This window comes from Miniopterus schreibersii, assembly GCF_964146895.1.
Source record: "Miniopterus schreibersii genome assembly, chromosome: 19".
Taxonomy (NCBI): Eukaryota; Metazoa; Chordata; class Mammalia; order Chiroptera; family Miniopteridae; genus Miniopterus; species Miniopterus schreibersii.
This window is the reverse complement of record NC_138119.1, coordinates 265,407-281,738: the sequence shown is the minus strand read 5'-3', so window position 1 is coordinate 281,738 and position 16,332 is coordinate 265,407. Positions and strand designations below refer to the sequence as shown.

The following is a 16,332-nucleotide window of genomic DNA, read 5'->3' as shown; positions in this document are numbered from 1 at the left end:
GGTTCCAAGGTTCGTTCCTTTATACGCACCCCATTCGTGGGCACTCTGTCTCGCAGGTCCCCTCTCCTAGGCCTCCTCAGGGTTTGGGGGCCCGTTTTGTTGCTTTATATGCGCTTGACCCGACCTAACTGACGTGGTGGGAGGGCAGCTGGACTGGAGGTCCGCGCGGGGTGCGCGGCCCCAGGGAAGGACCCGCCCGCTGTCTCCCAGGCCCCGGCCCCGCGCCTCCGGCGGGCAGATGGCAGCCGCGCCCGCGCCCCGCCTCCGCGGGAGTCTCCTCGCGCTCCTGCTTCTGCAGCTGCCCCGGCTGGACTCAGGTGCGTCTCCCCTCGCCTCTGGCCTGCAGGGCTGAGACTTCTCAGCACTTGGTTCCCCCGGAGGCTGCCACGGGCCCCCCATGGACCCTGTCGGGCGTCCCGGGTAGGAGAGGGACGGTGGCGAGGCCGCTGCGCTCGGCGGGGGGCCCGGGCCGGGCCAGCCCTCGGCCCGCGGCCCGCCCCGTCTGACGCCCTGGTTTCTGGCAGCCGGCTTGGACGTGGTCGGGCCCCCGGAGCCCATCCTCGCGATGGTGGGTGAAGACGCGGAGCTGCCCTGCCACCTGCCGCCCAACGTGAGCGCCGCGCGCCTGGAGCTGCGCTGGCTGCGCGAGCGCGAGGCCCCCGCGGTGCTCGTGATCCGGGACGGGCGCGCGCAGGACGCCGAGCAGATGGCGCGGTACCGGGGCCGCGCGGCGCTGGCGCAGGACGGCCTGGCCCGGGGCCGCGCGGCGCTGAGGATCCGCGGGGTGCAGGCGTCGGACGCCGGGGAGTACCGCTGCGCGCTGCGGCTGGGCGAGCGCCGCGGAGAGGCCCGCGCGCGCCTGCAGGTGGCGGGTGAGCGCAGCGCCTCCGCGTGGCCCCCGCGGCGCGTCTTCCTAGGGGCTGCGGCTTTGCGGACACTCCCCTGCCCAGCCCCTTTCGGGTGGGACGGCGGTGGCGCCCGGCTGGGGCTGGGGCTGGGGCTGCGGCTGGGGGCGAGAGCGCAGCGAACTGCCTTTCTTGTAGAAATTCATTTCACGCATCTCCTGCCTTTTCCTGTGGATTTAAGGATAAGCATTTCCCCCTTTTACTCTGTAACACTATTAGCTCTCCCTCCCCCCCCCCCCCACATGTACCTGATCCGGCCCCAGAAGTGAACACACGTGAGTTTATGTTTCACCATCACCAGGGGCTCCGGGCAGCGTCCCCGTGCGCACTTTGAGGCTGTTTTAGGGGTTGATACCCCAAATAGTATCCTCTGATTTCCTGAGATCACAAAGCAGGGTCCCTTGTTGACCCACCTAGAAAAGGTTTTGCTTTTGTTTCCTGTTTCGCTCCAAGCCAACATTTGGGGTGAAACAATAACGAACGTGGGGAGCCTTCGGGTGGAAAGTGTGCAGAGGTCTGACTTTCCCACTTACTGGGCCTCAAGCAAAGCTCTTCTCGAGCCACGTTTCCTACTGTAAAAACCGGGGAGCATCTACCCGACAAGGTTTTGCAAGAATGAAATAAAATTGGACAATATATGAGAAACCGTCAACTCCAGAAGCCTTCTATACTGGTAAGATACTATTACTGTACCCCAGGCTGCTCTAAAATATGATATACAAATATATTGCCCTTCATGTATATATTCAAATGAAGGTAAAGTTTGAAAAATTTGAGTGATATCTGGATCCCTGCCTCGTAGCAGGCTGTGCCCTGTGGCAACATCATGTGTAAATCACATTTCCTTTTTAGGGAATTATCTTAAATGTGTATTACATGTTTTGATAGCACAAAACTGTCATTGTCACCTTTTATGAGTGACAGACACCTTTGAGAATCTGCTGAGAGTGGCAGTCCTTTTCATGAGAAGAACACACATTCTCACCTATACACAAAAACCTGGCATATGGATTTAGACCCATAGTTGTGGACATGTGTTTGGACTCTTCTGTGTAGCTGAGTGTTTTTCTGGGGAAGTGTAAGAAAATAATTAAGCTGAAGAGACCAGGAAAGCAGATATTGATTTATGTTAGGACATATTTGTTTGAGGGAAATGAGGTTGAAAAAATTCAAGAAAATTTCTGAATCAATATCACAGGTAAAGGAAACTTAAATTGTCAGCTATGATCACAGTGCAAAGGACCTCCAGCCAGGACACTCTCCTCAAGGATACTCCTCTACTTATCTTCAAATACCTGACTTTCTTTTTCTCCTCCCCAAAGCCTTCTCATAACACTTCCACCCACAGAGCTCCCTCTCACCTCTGGAGCTCCCAGCCTAGACCACCGACTCATCACTAGCCATTAGTCTTGGTGTTTCTGCTGACTGGACAAGTGCCCCATGTCTGCCCATCAAACTCCTGCCCACGTTTCAACCACTGAACCCCCGCACGGTATCCCTTTCTGATGAGGTTATGAAATTCCTTTTATGTATACCTCAGTTTCCTCATGTAATGAACTGTGGAGAGGAGTCCCCCTCACTCCCTGTCCCCTTGTGCTTTTTGTTCTCCAGCTACATAACCCTGTGGTTATAAGGCTCCCAGGAGGGTGTCCACTGAAGGAGTAAGACCAGCTTCTCTCTCCACAGCTCTGGGCTCTGATCCTCACATCCATATGGAAGTTCAAGACAATGGAGAGGCCCGGCTGGAGTGCACCTCAGTGGGCTGGTACCCAGAGCCCCAGGTGCAGTGGAGAACACCCAAGGGAGAGAAGCTTTCATCCACGTCAGAGTTCAAGAACCCTGATGAAAGAGGCCTGTTCACTGTAGTAGCTTCAGTGACCATCAGGGACACCTCTATGAAGAATGTGTCCTGCTGTATCCAGAACGTCCTTCTTGGCCAGGAGAAGGAAGTAGGAATTCTCATACCAGGTCAGTGAAACCAATACTGGGTTCCTATCTGGCAGCTTCAGGGCCAGGTCACCTGGGACACCTGCACCACGTGACCTCATGGTCTACTTTCTCCACCTAAAATCCTGCCCACTGACTTGAGGGAGCCCCCACCAACTTCAGTTGAAGCATAAAGACGCTGAAGGCATGAACTGCACCCAGACCTAATAGAAATCCCAAATTTTCCATCTTAGTAGATACACCATAGATAGAGAAGGTTTGTCCCCGCAGGCCTTCCTGATCCAGTAGTAAACAAGAAGATTACCTTCTCCTGTTCCCACCCTCACCCCATCCCCTTCCGCCTCCCCATCCCAGGCTAGGGCTCTATCCAGGGTCCTCAGGAAAGCAAATCTTCCCATTGCTCCCCCAACACCACCTCTGGTCCTGGCAGGAACTGTTCCTTCTCCTTTGGTCACTGAGTCACACGGAAGTGATACTTCCCCTTCCTGACTTACTTCCCTCATCCCCTTGGCTCAGATCCTCCATTGATCATTAAGGAGGAATTTCCATAACAACATGAATTAGTCCATTTTTTCCTTTATTTCACAGGTTCTGTCCCAAAATGACTCTTGTGCATCTTCCTTCCTCTCTTTTTCTGCTCTTTCCTACCTAAGATCAATTTTTATTTTTATTTTTTTCTGAAAAACCTGAGTGGCCTTGGACTCCATGGGAGGAATGGGAGAGGTCCAGGTCATCCCCTCCTCCAAGTCCCTTTGGAACCAGAAGAGGAGCCGGATTTGCTCAAAATTTCTCAACAGATGTCCTTTTGGGGGGACTTTGTTTTAGCTCCTTCCTTCCCAAGGCTGACTCCCTGGATGGTGGCTGTGGCTGTCATATTAGTGGTCCTAGGAATTCTCACCATCGGGTCCATATTTTTCACCTGGAGACTATACAAGGAAAGGTCCAGACAGAGGAAGGATAAATTCAGCTCTACAGGTAAGCCACAGAATCTCAGGCTACTTGTCAGGAGTGCTTCCGAGTGAGGTTGGATCCAAGTCCTTTAGGAGAACTGCCACTGGAAGATTTCTGACTCTAGAATTGTGAAAGTCAGAGGGGATTATAAGGCTCTTGAAGTCTCTGGTACTCGATCTGAACAAGAACAGAGGTTTGGGTGCAGGAAGAGTCAGAGCCAGTTCTAGCAGATGTTAGACCGGATCTTTGCTCCCTACTCCCCCGAGGCTCTCTCCTCATGACTACCTGGGTTCCCAGTAATGACGAAAGATCTGATCCCAGACCAGTAGGCACTTCCTGCTTATTTCTTAGAAAACACAACAACCCTTGTTCTTCAGTATTGATCGTGTTTCGGTAATTGAATAGTCATGATTTAACACTTACTCCTTTGTGTGTTTCTCACACTAGTTGTGTGGCTCCCATTATGTCCTTTATAGAAGGTCATTAGTTATTTGTTTTTTTTCCAGAGAAACTCCTGGAAGAGCTCAGTAAGTTCTGTCTTCTTGTTATTATTTCACCCTCAAGATTCTCTCTCTCTCTCTCTCTCTCTCTCTCTCTCTCTCTCTCTCTCTCTCTAAATAAGACCTGTCACTGACTGTCTTTCTGTCTCATTGCAGAGTGGAAAAAGGCTACACTGCATGCAGGTCAGTGACTCAACCTCTCAAGGGCTCTGAAGCTTCGTCCCCAGGGATTCAAAGTCCTACAATACTTGGAAATAAAAGCACCAACACATTATAGCAATGAGGATAGAGAGGGGAAGGATGATGGCAAATGGCATCAACTTTTCCTTGAGGCACATAGAGGGCTCTTGGGAGATGGCTAGGAGACAAGCCCCATCCAACACAGGGCATTAGGCACTGGGGAGTCAGCTCATATGTCACCCTGTGGCTGTTGATGGAAGAGGGGAATAGAGACAGCTGAGCAGACCGAGTAGCTCTCCTCGGAGGAGACCTGTCAGCTCCTATCTCATTGGAGAAGGAAGGACAGGTCTTGCAGCCTCTCACATCCACTCATGCTCAGACCCACTTCCTCTCCCTGTCTAGTTGATGTGACTCTGGATCCAGACACCGCCCACCCCCACCTCTACCTGTATGAGGGTTACAAATCTGTCCGTCTGGAAGATGCACGTCAGAAGCTGCCTGAGAAACCTGAGAGATTTGACTCCTGGCCTTGCGTGTTGGGTCGGGAGGCCTTCACCTCGGGGAGACATTACTGGGAGGTGGAGGTAGGAGACAGGACCGACTGGGTGATCGGGGTGTGTAGGGAGGATGTGATGAAGAAAGGATTTGACCCCATGACTCCCAAGAATGGGTTCTGGGCTGTGGAGCTGTATGGAAATGGGTACTGGGCCCTCACCCCCCTGCGGACCCCTCTTACCCTAGCAGGACCCCCCCACCGGGTTGGGATTTTCCTGGACTATGAATCAGGACACATTGCATTCTACAACATGACTGATGGGTCCCACATCTACACTTTCTCCAACACCCCTTTCCCTGGCCCCCTACGACCCTTCTTCTGCTTGTGGTCCTGCGGTAAAAAGCCCCTGACCATCTGCCCGATCACTGATGAGCTTGAGGGTGTCACAGTAGTTGCTGATGCCAAGGACCCTTCCAACGAGATCCCACTGTCCCCCATGAGGGAGGATGCTGCCTCTGGAGACACAGACGCACTTCATTCTAAACTAATCTCTACCCAGTCTAACCAAGGGGCACCTTAAGAACGATGCCAGTTTAGCTGTTCTCCTTTGCTCTAACCCTGTCTGCCACCACCCCCTGAGGCTTCAGTTGCCAGCTTTGCCCAGCTCCCATTGCTTCCTGTTGGGTAGGGATCGATTAGTCTTGGATGGTTGCATTGCTGCTGCTAGAGTGTGTGGGGTGTAGGATCTTTCTAATCTGTTTCTGTACCAATATTCAGGGGCCAGGGAGGTGAGTCTTCAACTACTTCTGTTCTCCTATCCCTTGAGGCCCACTCCTAAAGGGAAGGACTTGAAACAAACTCAAAAGACAGCTTAGGGATCAAGATGGAGTTAGGTGGTCATGGGGTTATGACAGAAACATCCTGGTGTCCACACTAGGGGTATATAAAGGAATAGGCAAGAAGAAATCCAAAGGGTTCTGGGAACAGAAGACCCAAGGCTGAAACCCCATAAAGGAACCTGGAGGGAACATTGCGATGGAGGAAAAGTGAGGTTAATCCAGGCCAATGATGAACAGCTGGGCTGCCCCTAGAGTGTTAGGGCCTGTATGTCAAATATCCTAAGCCTTAGGGCCTGTATCCTTAGGGCCTGTATCTCAAATATCCTACAGGTTAAAGGAAACTGACCCTATTGCTGTGGGGTCTGAGCAATTGGCAAGGGGGAGTAGAGGAGAAATGCCATGAGGAGGGCCAGGTGTCAGACGCAAGGTGGACAGAACAGAGGATTTTAGATAGAATTCAAAGTTGTGTGCACAGCTGTGTCTCAGACCCTGTTCCTCTCTGCACCGGCCTGTTGCTCCCTTGGCTGTGGGTCATCCCCCCCCCCCCACTTTGTGGGCTCTATAGTTTCCACTTCTCTCCTCCTTATGATCTAGACTCTCTCCATTTCAGAGGAATTTCCAGGAATCACCCCTCAGTGATATCACCACTTCATCAACCACTGTCTCAGCTTCCTGCCCCCTCAGCCTTCACCCCAACGTCCTGTTTAACCCCTCAAACACACCTCCAACTAGCACCAGCTGCCACCTGATTCCACACCATGCCCTGTGCACTCTCCCCATGTGGCCTTCCTACCACACTCTTCTCCTCGGGTCCCCTGAATGCGGTGTCTCTGCTCAGCACAGCTAGCCTGATTCCTCCTGTCTGTATCTGCATTTTCCTTATACCTGTAGCTTGTCTGGCCAACAGACTGCAAATTTATCCACGCTCATATCTCCCACTTGGATTGTACTTTTCCAGTGTTCAGCACAGATGTTGCCCATGGTCTTAACCTAATAAATAAGTCTGTCTGATTGTTGAAAGCAGCACCTGCACCTTCCATTCTTTATTGCAACAAGTGGAACAAAAAACAAAAACAGAGGAAAGAAGCCTCCATGGGAATGCTGTTTACCAAGCAATGGAGTTCTATTTACCAAAGACTCATCCCAGGCCTGAGGGCAGTGGGCTCACCAGGGCACGCTGCACAGGGGCTGCTGTCCCATGAGGGTCCAGACACTCACCAAAAGGCCACAGTGTCACTGGCTGCCCACCTTCAGCCCCTGTTTGGGTGGTGACTCCATTCTCACTGCTTAAAAGGTTATTCCTGGTGCAGGTGACTGAAGCCACATCCTGGAATTTTAACAGTACTTTTCCAGGAGGAGGCAATGTTTGGGAAATTTTTAATGGCAGTGCCTTGTATTTGGGAAACAAACAAACTTGGGTGGTCTTTGGAAATCACTGTTGAAGGCCCTAATAGTTCAGCCAGTCGCCTGCTTTCCCCTACGTTGCCCCAGAGAAGGACCAGGAACAATCACCTTCCCGTAAGCTCTGACCTAACACAACTCAAACAGCTCTGCTGCTCAAAGGGATGAGATGTGAGTCTCAGTGTCCTTTCCTCATTCCGCCCCAAGCACTGCTCACCCCACACTGTTCACCGCCCGCCACCCTCCCACATTGTATATCCCAGGGAGGAGAACTTGATTTATCCCTGCTTTAAAAGTATTCGTTTGTATTCAAATTGTGATTTTCAAAAGTCAAAGGAAAGCAGAGTCCAAACTTTAAAAAAAACACAAAAAAACCCTTGGGAGCCTCGGGCAGTTGCTTTTCTGGTTTAATTTGTAATGTGTGTGTGAAACCTCACCCGGAATAGACGGGGCTCCCACAGAAACCCCTCCCTGAGAGCAGAAAGGAAACCGGTCACAGATTTTTATCAGCTCCTCGACTCCCCTCTCCTTCCCTTTTCCCCTTCAAGGGAAACGGTCACCACACACAGTACTGAGCAGGTGACAGATTCTTAGGAAACATCTGTGTCCTTCCGTTCCCCAGCTCTAGCCTCTGGGCATGAGGCACCCTGAGGAAGACCTTATCAGATGCACCTGGACGCGCCCTTTCCAGCTGGCACCAGGTGCCAGTGTCTGGGGGAAATTATATTGGAAATTCTGGTATTTCTGAGTCTTCTAAAAGAGAAGAAATGTCACCTTCCCAAATGCTTTGCCAAAGCCTGTCTTCATCACCTGAGGCTGAATCGGTGATACCATGATTTCAGAAACCCCTCAGTGTGTGTGCAGAAGCTGCTGTGGGGAAAGCCTGGTATCAAGCACCCCCTGCCCCCTTTGCCAGGTTTAGTAGATGCAGAAGCTACTCATCTCTTTTTTTTTTCTTTTTCTTTTAAAAACTATTTATTGCATATAACATCCATTCAGAAAAGTCCACCAATCTTGAGTGTACAGCTAGATAAGCTCAGAACAAGCAGGAGACTCCCCGGCCCCTTACACGTGTTACCTATAAGGTCGGCTTTCAGTGCTGCTACGAATGGCGCTGCTGCAGCCTTCTCAGCACACACCTGTCAAGCATCCCTTTCTAAACATCCCCGCAGACTGGGAGAGGGCGCCCCTTTGGGGTTTTCCCAGGAGAGAAGACAGAAGGATCAGAGGTCATGCAGCTTGTAGTTTACATTTGGTGACATTGCCTTCGGCTGTCCCTGGGTCCTTCTGTACTGGCTGAAAAAAGAACACGTGGAACAAAAATATGGAAATTTTCTTCAAATGAACAACAAATTCATCTCCTTATTTTTATTTTTTATTTTTTGTAAATAACAAGAAAGTCCATCCTCAGACGCATGTAAAACACTTCTGTGCAGCCCCACTGGCAAAATTTACCCTTAAGATTTCACTGTGATCACCCATCCCCTTTGCTGAAAGGGAAAAAGCCACACGCAAAAAGGCCCCGCTGGGATTCGAACCCAGGATCTCCTGTTTACTAGACAGGCGCTTTAACCAGCTAAGCCACGGAGCCGGCCCGCCGGCTCGCGTCCAAGCCGATGGGGAAAGAGAAGGATCTTTGCTTTTGTTCGGTGCATTTGTTTATTTATTTTCTCCCTACGAGAATCTGGAGCAGCCCCGATGCTTCCCCGGACCCTAAAGATGAGCCTCCCCTTCGCCCCCAAAGACCTAAGAAACCTCGCGGTTATGACGGGAACACGGAGCGCCTCGGCGCGGGGCGGGCGCGGGGCGGGCGCGGAGCCGGGGGGGGGACCCCGCGCGAGGACGCGCCCCGGGCGGGCGCCCCGTGGACACCGCACAGTCCCGGCAGCAACCGCCGGCCCGCGCGGGGCGCCGGCTACATGATCCCTGTTTCACGGCTTTTGATTAAAATCCCAGCCACTGCCCGCCCCACGCGGGTAGGTTGGGCTCCGCCCGCCTGTGCAGCTCCAGGGCCGCACCTCACAATCGCGGGGCTTCCGAAGGCAAGCGGGGTCTGGAAAGAGAGAAGAGGGCGACCCCTTCTCCCCGAAGCTACGGAAGGGGAGGCCCTTTCTTGCCCCAAGACTTGTCCAGAGGATGTTTTGATAAGATACCCAGCTGAGAGCGTTCACAAGAATGTCTCCTTTGTCGCGGGGCCGGTGTGAGCATTTGTAGCTGTTCCCAACGTATTCTGTGCTGTCAAGAAAATCCGTCCTTGGGGATATCATCTGAACAAACGGCTGTAGTGAAACTGAGCAGTTTACAAGTTGTCGCCGGAGCTGTGAAAGCATCTTCCCAGCTGAAACCTGTAACTATGCTGGGCTGCCTTGCTTGGTGTTTGTTGTCCGGGCGGTGATGCTGAAATCGCCAGCCGGGTCTTTCCAGGCTGGGCGGGTTTGAAGGGCTCCCCTCTCACGCGCCGAGGACCGACTCCTGGCTGCTCACGCGCTCGGGGGCAGCGTGGCTCTGCCGTTTCTTGCATTTGGAAGTCAACGAACTCAACACACAGTTCGACTCGAACGCCATGAAGTAAGTACCTGTTTCTTTAATATTGTAAGATGAGCCGTCATCTCTATTAGCCTGCTCGGAGCCAAGGGAGTTATAAACAAAAGTCACACCTGAGACGTCCTTGACCGGACTGCGGCAGACATTCAGGACAGCAGAGCCTACCGGATCTGGTTTGGTTTTTCCCTTTGGCAGCAGTCAAAATTTGTACAGACATTCTAGGAAGTCAAAGGAGTTAACATGCCAGAGGCAAGTCTCGGGAGAAAGTTGAGACAGAGCAATCACTTCCGAAAATCAGGGTGTGAACTCTTATTTTCCCAGTTCCCAGTGTGACCGTGAAGGCCCCTGGAAAGGCCCCTCACCTTGGCTTTGTGCCACACACGGGGAATGGGAGCAGGGGCAGAGTGCTGTGTCGCAGACACGACAATAATGTAAAGAAGCGTGGGAGTGGCCCGCGGTGCCCTTTTCCAAACGCTTGGCAGAGAAACTGGAAAAGGGGTAGTCTGTGAACTTCGAATTTTAATATTATATTCTGTCAAGTAATAACTGACATTTTGTGTTTTCTTCCATTATGACTATAGGCAACACGTCACAGTTGTATTTCAGCAGTTTTGACGTTGTCACTATTGGAAATTACAAATATTTTCTTACAAATTTGATTTGTTCCAAATTTCTTAAAATATCATTTGTTAAAATAATTATGCTCAGTACTGCTTTGAAATTTCAGTATTGATTAGACCTCCTGCTGTTATTGTGCATTAATAAAGGAGAACAAATATATCATACCATGCATTTTTAATATTTTAAGAATATATTTAAATATAATTGGTTTCCCTTTGAAATCTTATGGATTTATCTTTTTATATATTAAAGAGACATTACAGGGGAGCAAGATCTCAAACGCTCTGGGGAATGACAATTTTGTAGCTTCTTTTGTGCATTCGGAATAAGGGAGGGAAAATGGGAGAAAACTAGGTGCAGGACAGGTAACAGGCCAGGTGCTCCCCGGAGGGTGGTCACTCCTCGGGCGCGCGAGGGATTACTTCCCGCGTTCCAAAGGTGTGCGGACCTAGACGAGCAAGGACAGCGGGCAGGGTCTGCTTAGGCGACAGGACCTGTTACTAAAGAATTAGAGACGTGGAGCGCGATTCCCCGCCGCGACCGGCCCGACCGGGCTTTGGGCTCAGGTCGCCTCCTGAGGTTCCTGCCGCTCGCTGCTTTCGGCAGAGCCCGTTTGCTCACGGGGCCCGGGGCCGGTGTGCGCGGGAGGAGGGACGCGGGTCTCCAGGGCCGCCCACCGGGCGTGCGGAGACCAGGCCGTCAGCCGGGGCGCCCCCGGCTCCCCAGGGACAGCCGCGCCGTCGGGGTTTTGATGAAGACGGGCCGCCGCCTCGGTCCCCGCGCGGGCCAGTGGCGCAATGGATAACGCGTCTGACTACGGATCAGAAGATTCCAGGTTCGACTCCTGGCTGGCTCGGTGGGCGCGACGCAATTTTATTTCTTCCTCCGGCGCCCGCGGAGGAGTTTTCCCGCGGAGCAGGCGGCGGCGCCCCCACGCGCGGCGCGCCCGCCCGCCGATCGCTCGGAGGAAGGCTCGGGGCGGGGGAACCTTAGGGAAAGGGCAGCGGCTGCGTGAGACGCTCGGGCTGAGGAGCCGTGAGCAGCCCCTCGCGAGGGCTGGAGCCCCTTCCGCTCTCGCCATCCGGGCGTCCAGCGCGGGAGCGGGGCAGGGGGCGCGCAGGCGCAGCGCGGGCGCTCCCAGGCGCCGGCGCGGAGGCGGGAGGGGCGCGGCGGGAACAGGCGGCTCGCGCCGCTGGCTGCCGCGGCGTTTCCGTAGTGTAGTGGTTATCACGTTCGCCTCACACGCGAAAGGTCCCCGGTTCGAAACCGGGCGGAAACAAGCTTTTTGTGGGAGTGTTTTTCCACTATGGAATGACTGACTTAAAAACCTATTTTACTTCATTTTTACACGTTCACGGCCTGGTAAGCACGTGCCTCCTTTTCCCGTTTTGCTCGCCCCGGGCCGCGGTGCTGACGTGGGCGCGGAGCCGGGCCCCGGAAGCGCATCCCGCGCTCGCGGCCTTCCTGCCCGCGGATCCCGGCCTCCCGGCCGCGAGGGGACGGCCTGCCGCTCGGTGAGTGCGGAGCCTCTCGGCGCCTCCTGCCCCGCGCTCCGCGCGTCCTAGGCCGGCGGGGTCGGTGGCACCGCCGCAGCCCCGGCAGGGAGGTCGCGGCGCGCGGTCCCTCCCCCCCAGCTCCGAGGTGTCGCCAGCGGGACACCTTCCGAGTGGACGCCGACGGGCCCAGGCTTCCTCCGCTTGGCCTGCGCTCCCGTCAAAGGCGCCCCCCCCCCAAGTTAAGGGACCGACCAGCTGCCGCGGCCTGAGGCGTCGCCGCGCGGGTTTCCCGCAGGACCTGCCGCCTGGTTGGCCTCTGACCCGTCGGACACCCGGCCGGCGGCCACAGTCACCGGATCTTCAAACGCGTTTTGGGGAACCAGGTCTCGTTATTCCACCTGTCGGCCTGGGGGTCCCTTCCTAGGCCCGTTACCACCACTGTCGTTTCCATCCCTGTTTCTAAGGGTCAGAAGCCAGTCGTCCGGATCGCGGTGCTCGGGCTCCCTCGGTGCCCGACTTGAAGGGGACGTTGGTGACGCGTTCGTGGCGCCCGGCCCGGGCCCTCCTTCCCAGCGAGCGGGTTTCTTATCTGTCTAAACAGGCAGCGGGGCGCCCTCCCCTCCGTCCTCGCCGCTTGAGCCGGGCGCCGTTAGCGAGGCCGTAAGCGGGGCCTGCCCTCAGTTCCAGTTACTCTAAGATCTTTTTATTTGCAGCCCGTCCGCACCACTCAGGAGGGGCCCCAGGGCCAGGCGGGGTCGCGCGTCGTCCCCTCCAACCCCGCGTCCTTCCCGTGTCCGAGGACAGCGCCGCGTCCCTGGGAAGCCGGGGGAGCCCACGCCGCCGGGTGCACCCGGTGACTGGTCGACGCGGGGCTCAGGCACGTGAGACCGGGTCCTGCCCCACCTCCCTGTCCCCTTCCCCCCATCTCGTAAACGCCGCGAACGCAAAGCGGCCCCAGCACAGAAGGAGCTGAGAGTCCAATGGATGGACGAGACAGCGGACTGTCCGGCCCGACGTTACTGAGTTAATGAGGGACAGTGCAGAAGCGCAGCCCTGGGGAGCAGCACTGCGGGACCTTCGAGTCCACCCCCAGACACCGGGGTCATAGCTGAAGCCTCGGGTTTGCGAGCGGGGAGAAGAACGCGGGTGACCAGAGCGGCCGGCCCCGGGTCCGCGTCCAGCTTCTCGGAGACACGTCCAGGCGCCGCTCCGGGAGAACTAACGATTCCTGGACCGCGCGGCGCCCTCGGGTGCGTCCCAGGCCCCGGGGCCAGATGGAGACTAGGGTCAGGGCGCAGTCACTTGGGTTCCGCACACCTTCCTTAACTCCAAACGGAAACTCAGGCTGCAGCCTCGACTGATGTTCCCTGTGGAAGGTGGGGGAGAGTGACTGACACCCTGTAACTCTCGCCCCCGCAGCTCACTGCGCCTTGCCTGTGCTCCTTTATTTTACTCTTATATTACACACCTTATTCTGTCTTTCCTAAGCCTGGTGTTAACCACCTTCTTCCAGGGCTTTCCTCCAACCCCAAGGCCCTCTCTCACCCTGAGAGGCAGAGAGAGGAGGGGGCCTTCTGACTTCGGGGTGGGGTTGAGACCAGTGCTCAAGTCAGAACTATCTTTCGGAAACCCAGTTCGGTAACAGTCAAGGGACCAAAAGGACGCTGCTAAAATGTGCCTTGCATGTGTTCGCTGCGTCGGGAGTGAGTACTGGATGAGGTGGGATTTGGTGCATGGACAGTGGAGACAGACTAAAGATGAAAGAGAAAACACACTTTCACGCGCTCATTCGCCATTCAGGCTTCTAAGAGGTGCTTGTCAGTACTCCGCCCGGTTCAAGTTTTCAGTTTGTCCTTTCCTCCTGGACCTACAGAAGTTCTTCATATAGTCTGGCTCTAGTCCACTGTCAGTTATATGCATCATGAGCATCAGGTTGTAACTTATCGTTTTACATTTTTATGCTATCTTTTTGATAAACACAAATTATTAATTTTAGTATAATCAAATTTGAACTTTAATGTAGTTAAATGTCAGTCTTTCCCTTTATGGTTTACACTTTTTGTACCTTGTTAAATGAATCTTTCTAGGAGCAGCGTGAGGAAAACAGGAGAACCCCCAGGACTGGAAAAGCCTCCTGTCAAGCACCGCTGCCACCATGCCCAAAAGAAAGGCAAAAGGAGATGCTAAAGGTGACAAGGTGAAGGTGAAGGATGAGCCACAGAGGAGGTCTGCACGGTTGTCTGCCAAGCCTGCTCCTCCAAAACCAGAGCCCAGGCCTAAAAAGGCCCCTGCAAAGAAGGGGGAGAAGCTGCCCAAAGGAAGAAAGGGGAAAGCAGATGTTGGCAAGGATGGGAACCCTGCAAAAACTCGAGACACCACCACAGCCCAGTCACAGAAAGCAGAAGGCACTGGGGATGCCAAGTGAAGTGGACTTTTCATAGTCTATACTTCTAATGACTCTGTTTGAAATACTATTTTTTAAATCAAATTTTATAAAAACGTAGGTTGTTTTTTTTAAGTTATGTTGTTAGCACACAAGACACTTTGTTGCCATCTTTTGTGGAAAGGGCAAGTACCACTAATACAGTGTTTAGAGGCTAGATTGAAATGGAGAAAAATAGGATTTGCTGTTCTTGTTTTTGAAGATTATTCTTGGTTCCATTTACACTTGAGTCACTTTGGCTCAGAAGACTTTCATTGTGGGAAACCAAATGTCATGTCTTCTTTCCTGATGCCATCAAGATATAGCTGACTTCCTGAAACCACAACTCAGGATGTGGCCTTGGTACCCCTAAAATCGACTGTGTTGGGTAGCAGCACTCAAGCTTTCTGATGATGACATCGAGATGGTGTTGCTCAAAAGAACCAAGATTTCTGTTTGTAGTTTGTGGATCATCCCTTTGAGAATCCTGCAGGTTTTACGTTTTTTTCTTCATGTCAAAGTTGACCTGTGAAAAGTTCTTACATGCCTCATGAAATGTCTATCCCTTCTGAAATCTTTTCCTGTTCAAAGCAGCAACAGAAGATTTGATTGACTTTTTGAGGAAGGGATTTTGGAAGTTGTAAAATTTTATAGCTTGTTACCCATATTCTGTTGGAAGTAACTGGTTTTTTGTTGTTGATTTGGGTGTGTGTGTTCTTTTAAGTATCTGCAAAAGCTGAATATAAACTGGCGGTGGGGAGGGGATCATTTCCTACCCAAACTCATAAAGATATTTTTTACTGCCTTGTGAAAGTTGTATAGTTTTGCTTTTCCCATTTATCTTTAGCCTTTCCTGAACTGATTTTTGTGAAGCATATGAGATAGAAGTTCAATATAGTATTTTTTCCATATGTATAAGTGGTTGTCCCAGCACCATTTTTTGAAAAGTTTATCCAGTCCCCCACTAATCTGTAACATTGGCTCTTTCATAAATCGTTTCTGTGTGGGGTGGGGGTAGGGTCTGATGGTGGTTTCTGTTCTGACTGACCAGTCAGTTTGTCTAACCTGTGGCAGTGCTGAGTACTACAACTTTAAAAAGCAGTCTTGATACCTCAGAACAAATCCAACGTCCACCTCCAACACCTCCACCAAATTTATCTTCCTCAGGAGTGTCTTGGCTATGCTTAGCTAGACTGACAAGTCCTAAATCAAACAAAAGTGTTAGAATTTTATTGGATTTGTATTGAATTTATAAATTACATTGTTTAGTATTTCAATCTATGAACCTAGTATAGCTCCATTTATTTAGGATCTTTCAATGTTTTTCAATAAAGTTTTATAATTTTCTCCAAGAATATCTTCTTTTGTTAATATTTCCTAGGGACTTTATACGTACTTTTTTATTCTATTTTATATGGTATATTTTTAGTTACTACATTTTGTTTTTATTGAAAGTTGATTTTTGTATACAGCAACCTTGCTAAACTCTCATTAATTCTTACAGTTACATATTTTGGGTTTTCTACATAGACAACCATAGATTCTCTACATACAGACAATTTGTTCACCACCTTAAACCATTTTTCCTTTTTCTAATATGAGACACTGTCCATGTGCCCAGGGAGTGGGGAGGGGGTACAACAGTGAACAAAACAGTCTCTGCTTTCACCAAGCTTATATTCTGGGGGTTGGGGTGCAGGTAGAAAATACACATATTTATGTGACAGGGAACTAAGTGGGTACTTAGGGTGGTTCAGTGATATTTCAGCAGAGCACTTAGTGAAATAGGGGAACATGAGATGTGACTATGAGGGGAAATCATTCCAGCAGAAGGAATAGCAAATGCAGAAGTGAGGAGGAACTAGGAGGCAGAAGTGGCTGAATTAGAGTGAGGGAAAGAGCGATAGTTGATGTGACTGCAGAGATGGCCAAGGGCCAGACAATGATGACTCTCCAGGCTGTAATTTCTCTCCATGATAGGATGCCATTAGAGTTTTGAACAGAGAAATGACACAATCTAAGGTCTGTGT

General features: G+C 52.1%; 3 protein-coding genes across 9 annotated transcripts in view; 2 read left to right on the top strand and 1 right to left on the bottom strand.

Annotated features, from left to right (window-relative positions):
• Positions 1–16,332, bottom strand: part of LOC308548950 (histone H2B type 1-C/E/F/G/I) — a 329,370-nt gene that overhangs the window by 177,375 nt on the left and 135,663 nt on the right. The window lies entirely within an intron of this gene.
• BTN1A1 (butyrophilin subfamily 1 member A1) lies at positions 239–6,840 on the top strand (the record flags this gene model as incomplete). Its single annotated transcript, XM_081121860.1, has 7 exons — positions 239–317; positions 525–872; positions 2,592–2,873; positions 3,678–3,827; positions 4,310–4,330; positions 4,460–4,486; positions 4,886–6,840. The coding sequence occupies 7 exons, from the start codon at positions 239–241 to the stop codon at positions 5,557–5,559; spliced, it is 1,581 nt and encodes a 526-aa protein (XP_080977986.1). The 3' UTR covers positions 5,560–6,840.
• On the top strand, positions 11,191–15,647 carry HMGN4 (high mobility group nucleosomal binding domain 4). 7 transcript variants are annotated; one of them, XR_013997728.1, is made up of 3 exons: positions 11,773–13,130; positions 13,968–14,579; positions 14,623–15,646. XR_013997728.1 is itself a non-coding variant. In XM_081121603.1 (3 exons), the coding sequence occupies exon 3, from the start codon at positions 14,036–14,038 to the stop codon at positions 14,303–14,305; it is 270 nt and encodes an 89-aa protein (XP_080977729.1). In that variant the 5' UTR covers positions 11,773–11,898; positions 12,594–13,130; positions 13,968–14,035; the 3' UTR covers positions 14,306–15,647. The 7 variants fall into 7 exon arrangements, 5 of the variants coding, with proteins under 5 accessions (XP_080977731.1, XP_080977732.1, XP_080977729.1 ...); XM_081121603.1 differs by having other exon boundaries at positions 11,773–11,898; positions 12,594–13,130; positions 13,968–15,647; XM_081121602.1 differs by having other exon boundaries at positions 11,907–12,263; positions 12,594–13,130; positions 13,968–15,647.

Coding starts and splice junctions, on each gene's coding strand:
- HMGN4 (XM_081121605.1), top strand. CDS start 14,036: ATGCCCAAAAGAAAGGCAAAAGGAGATGCTAAAGGTGACAAGGTGAAG.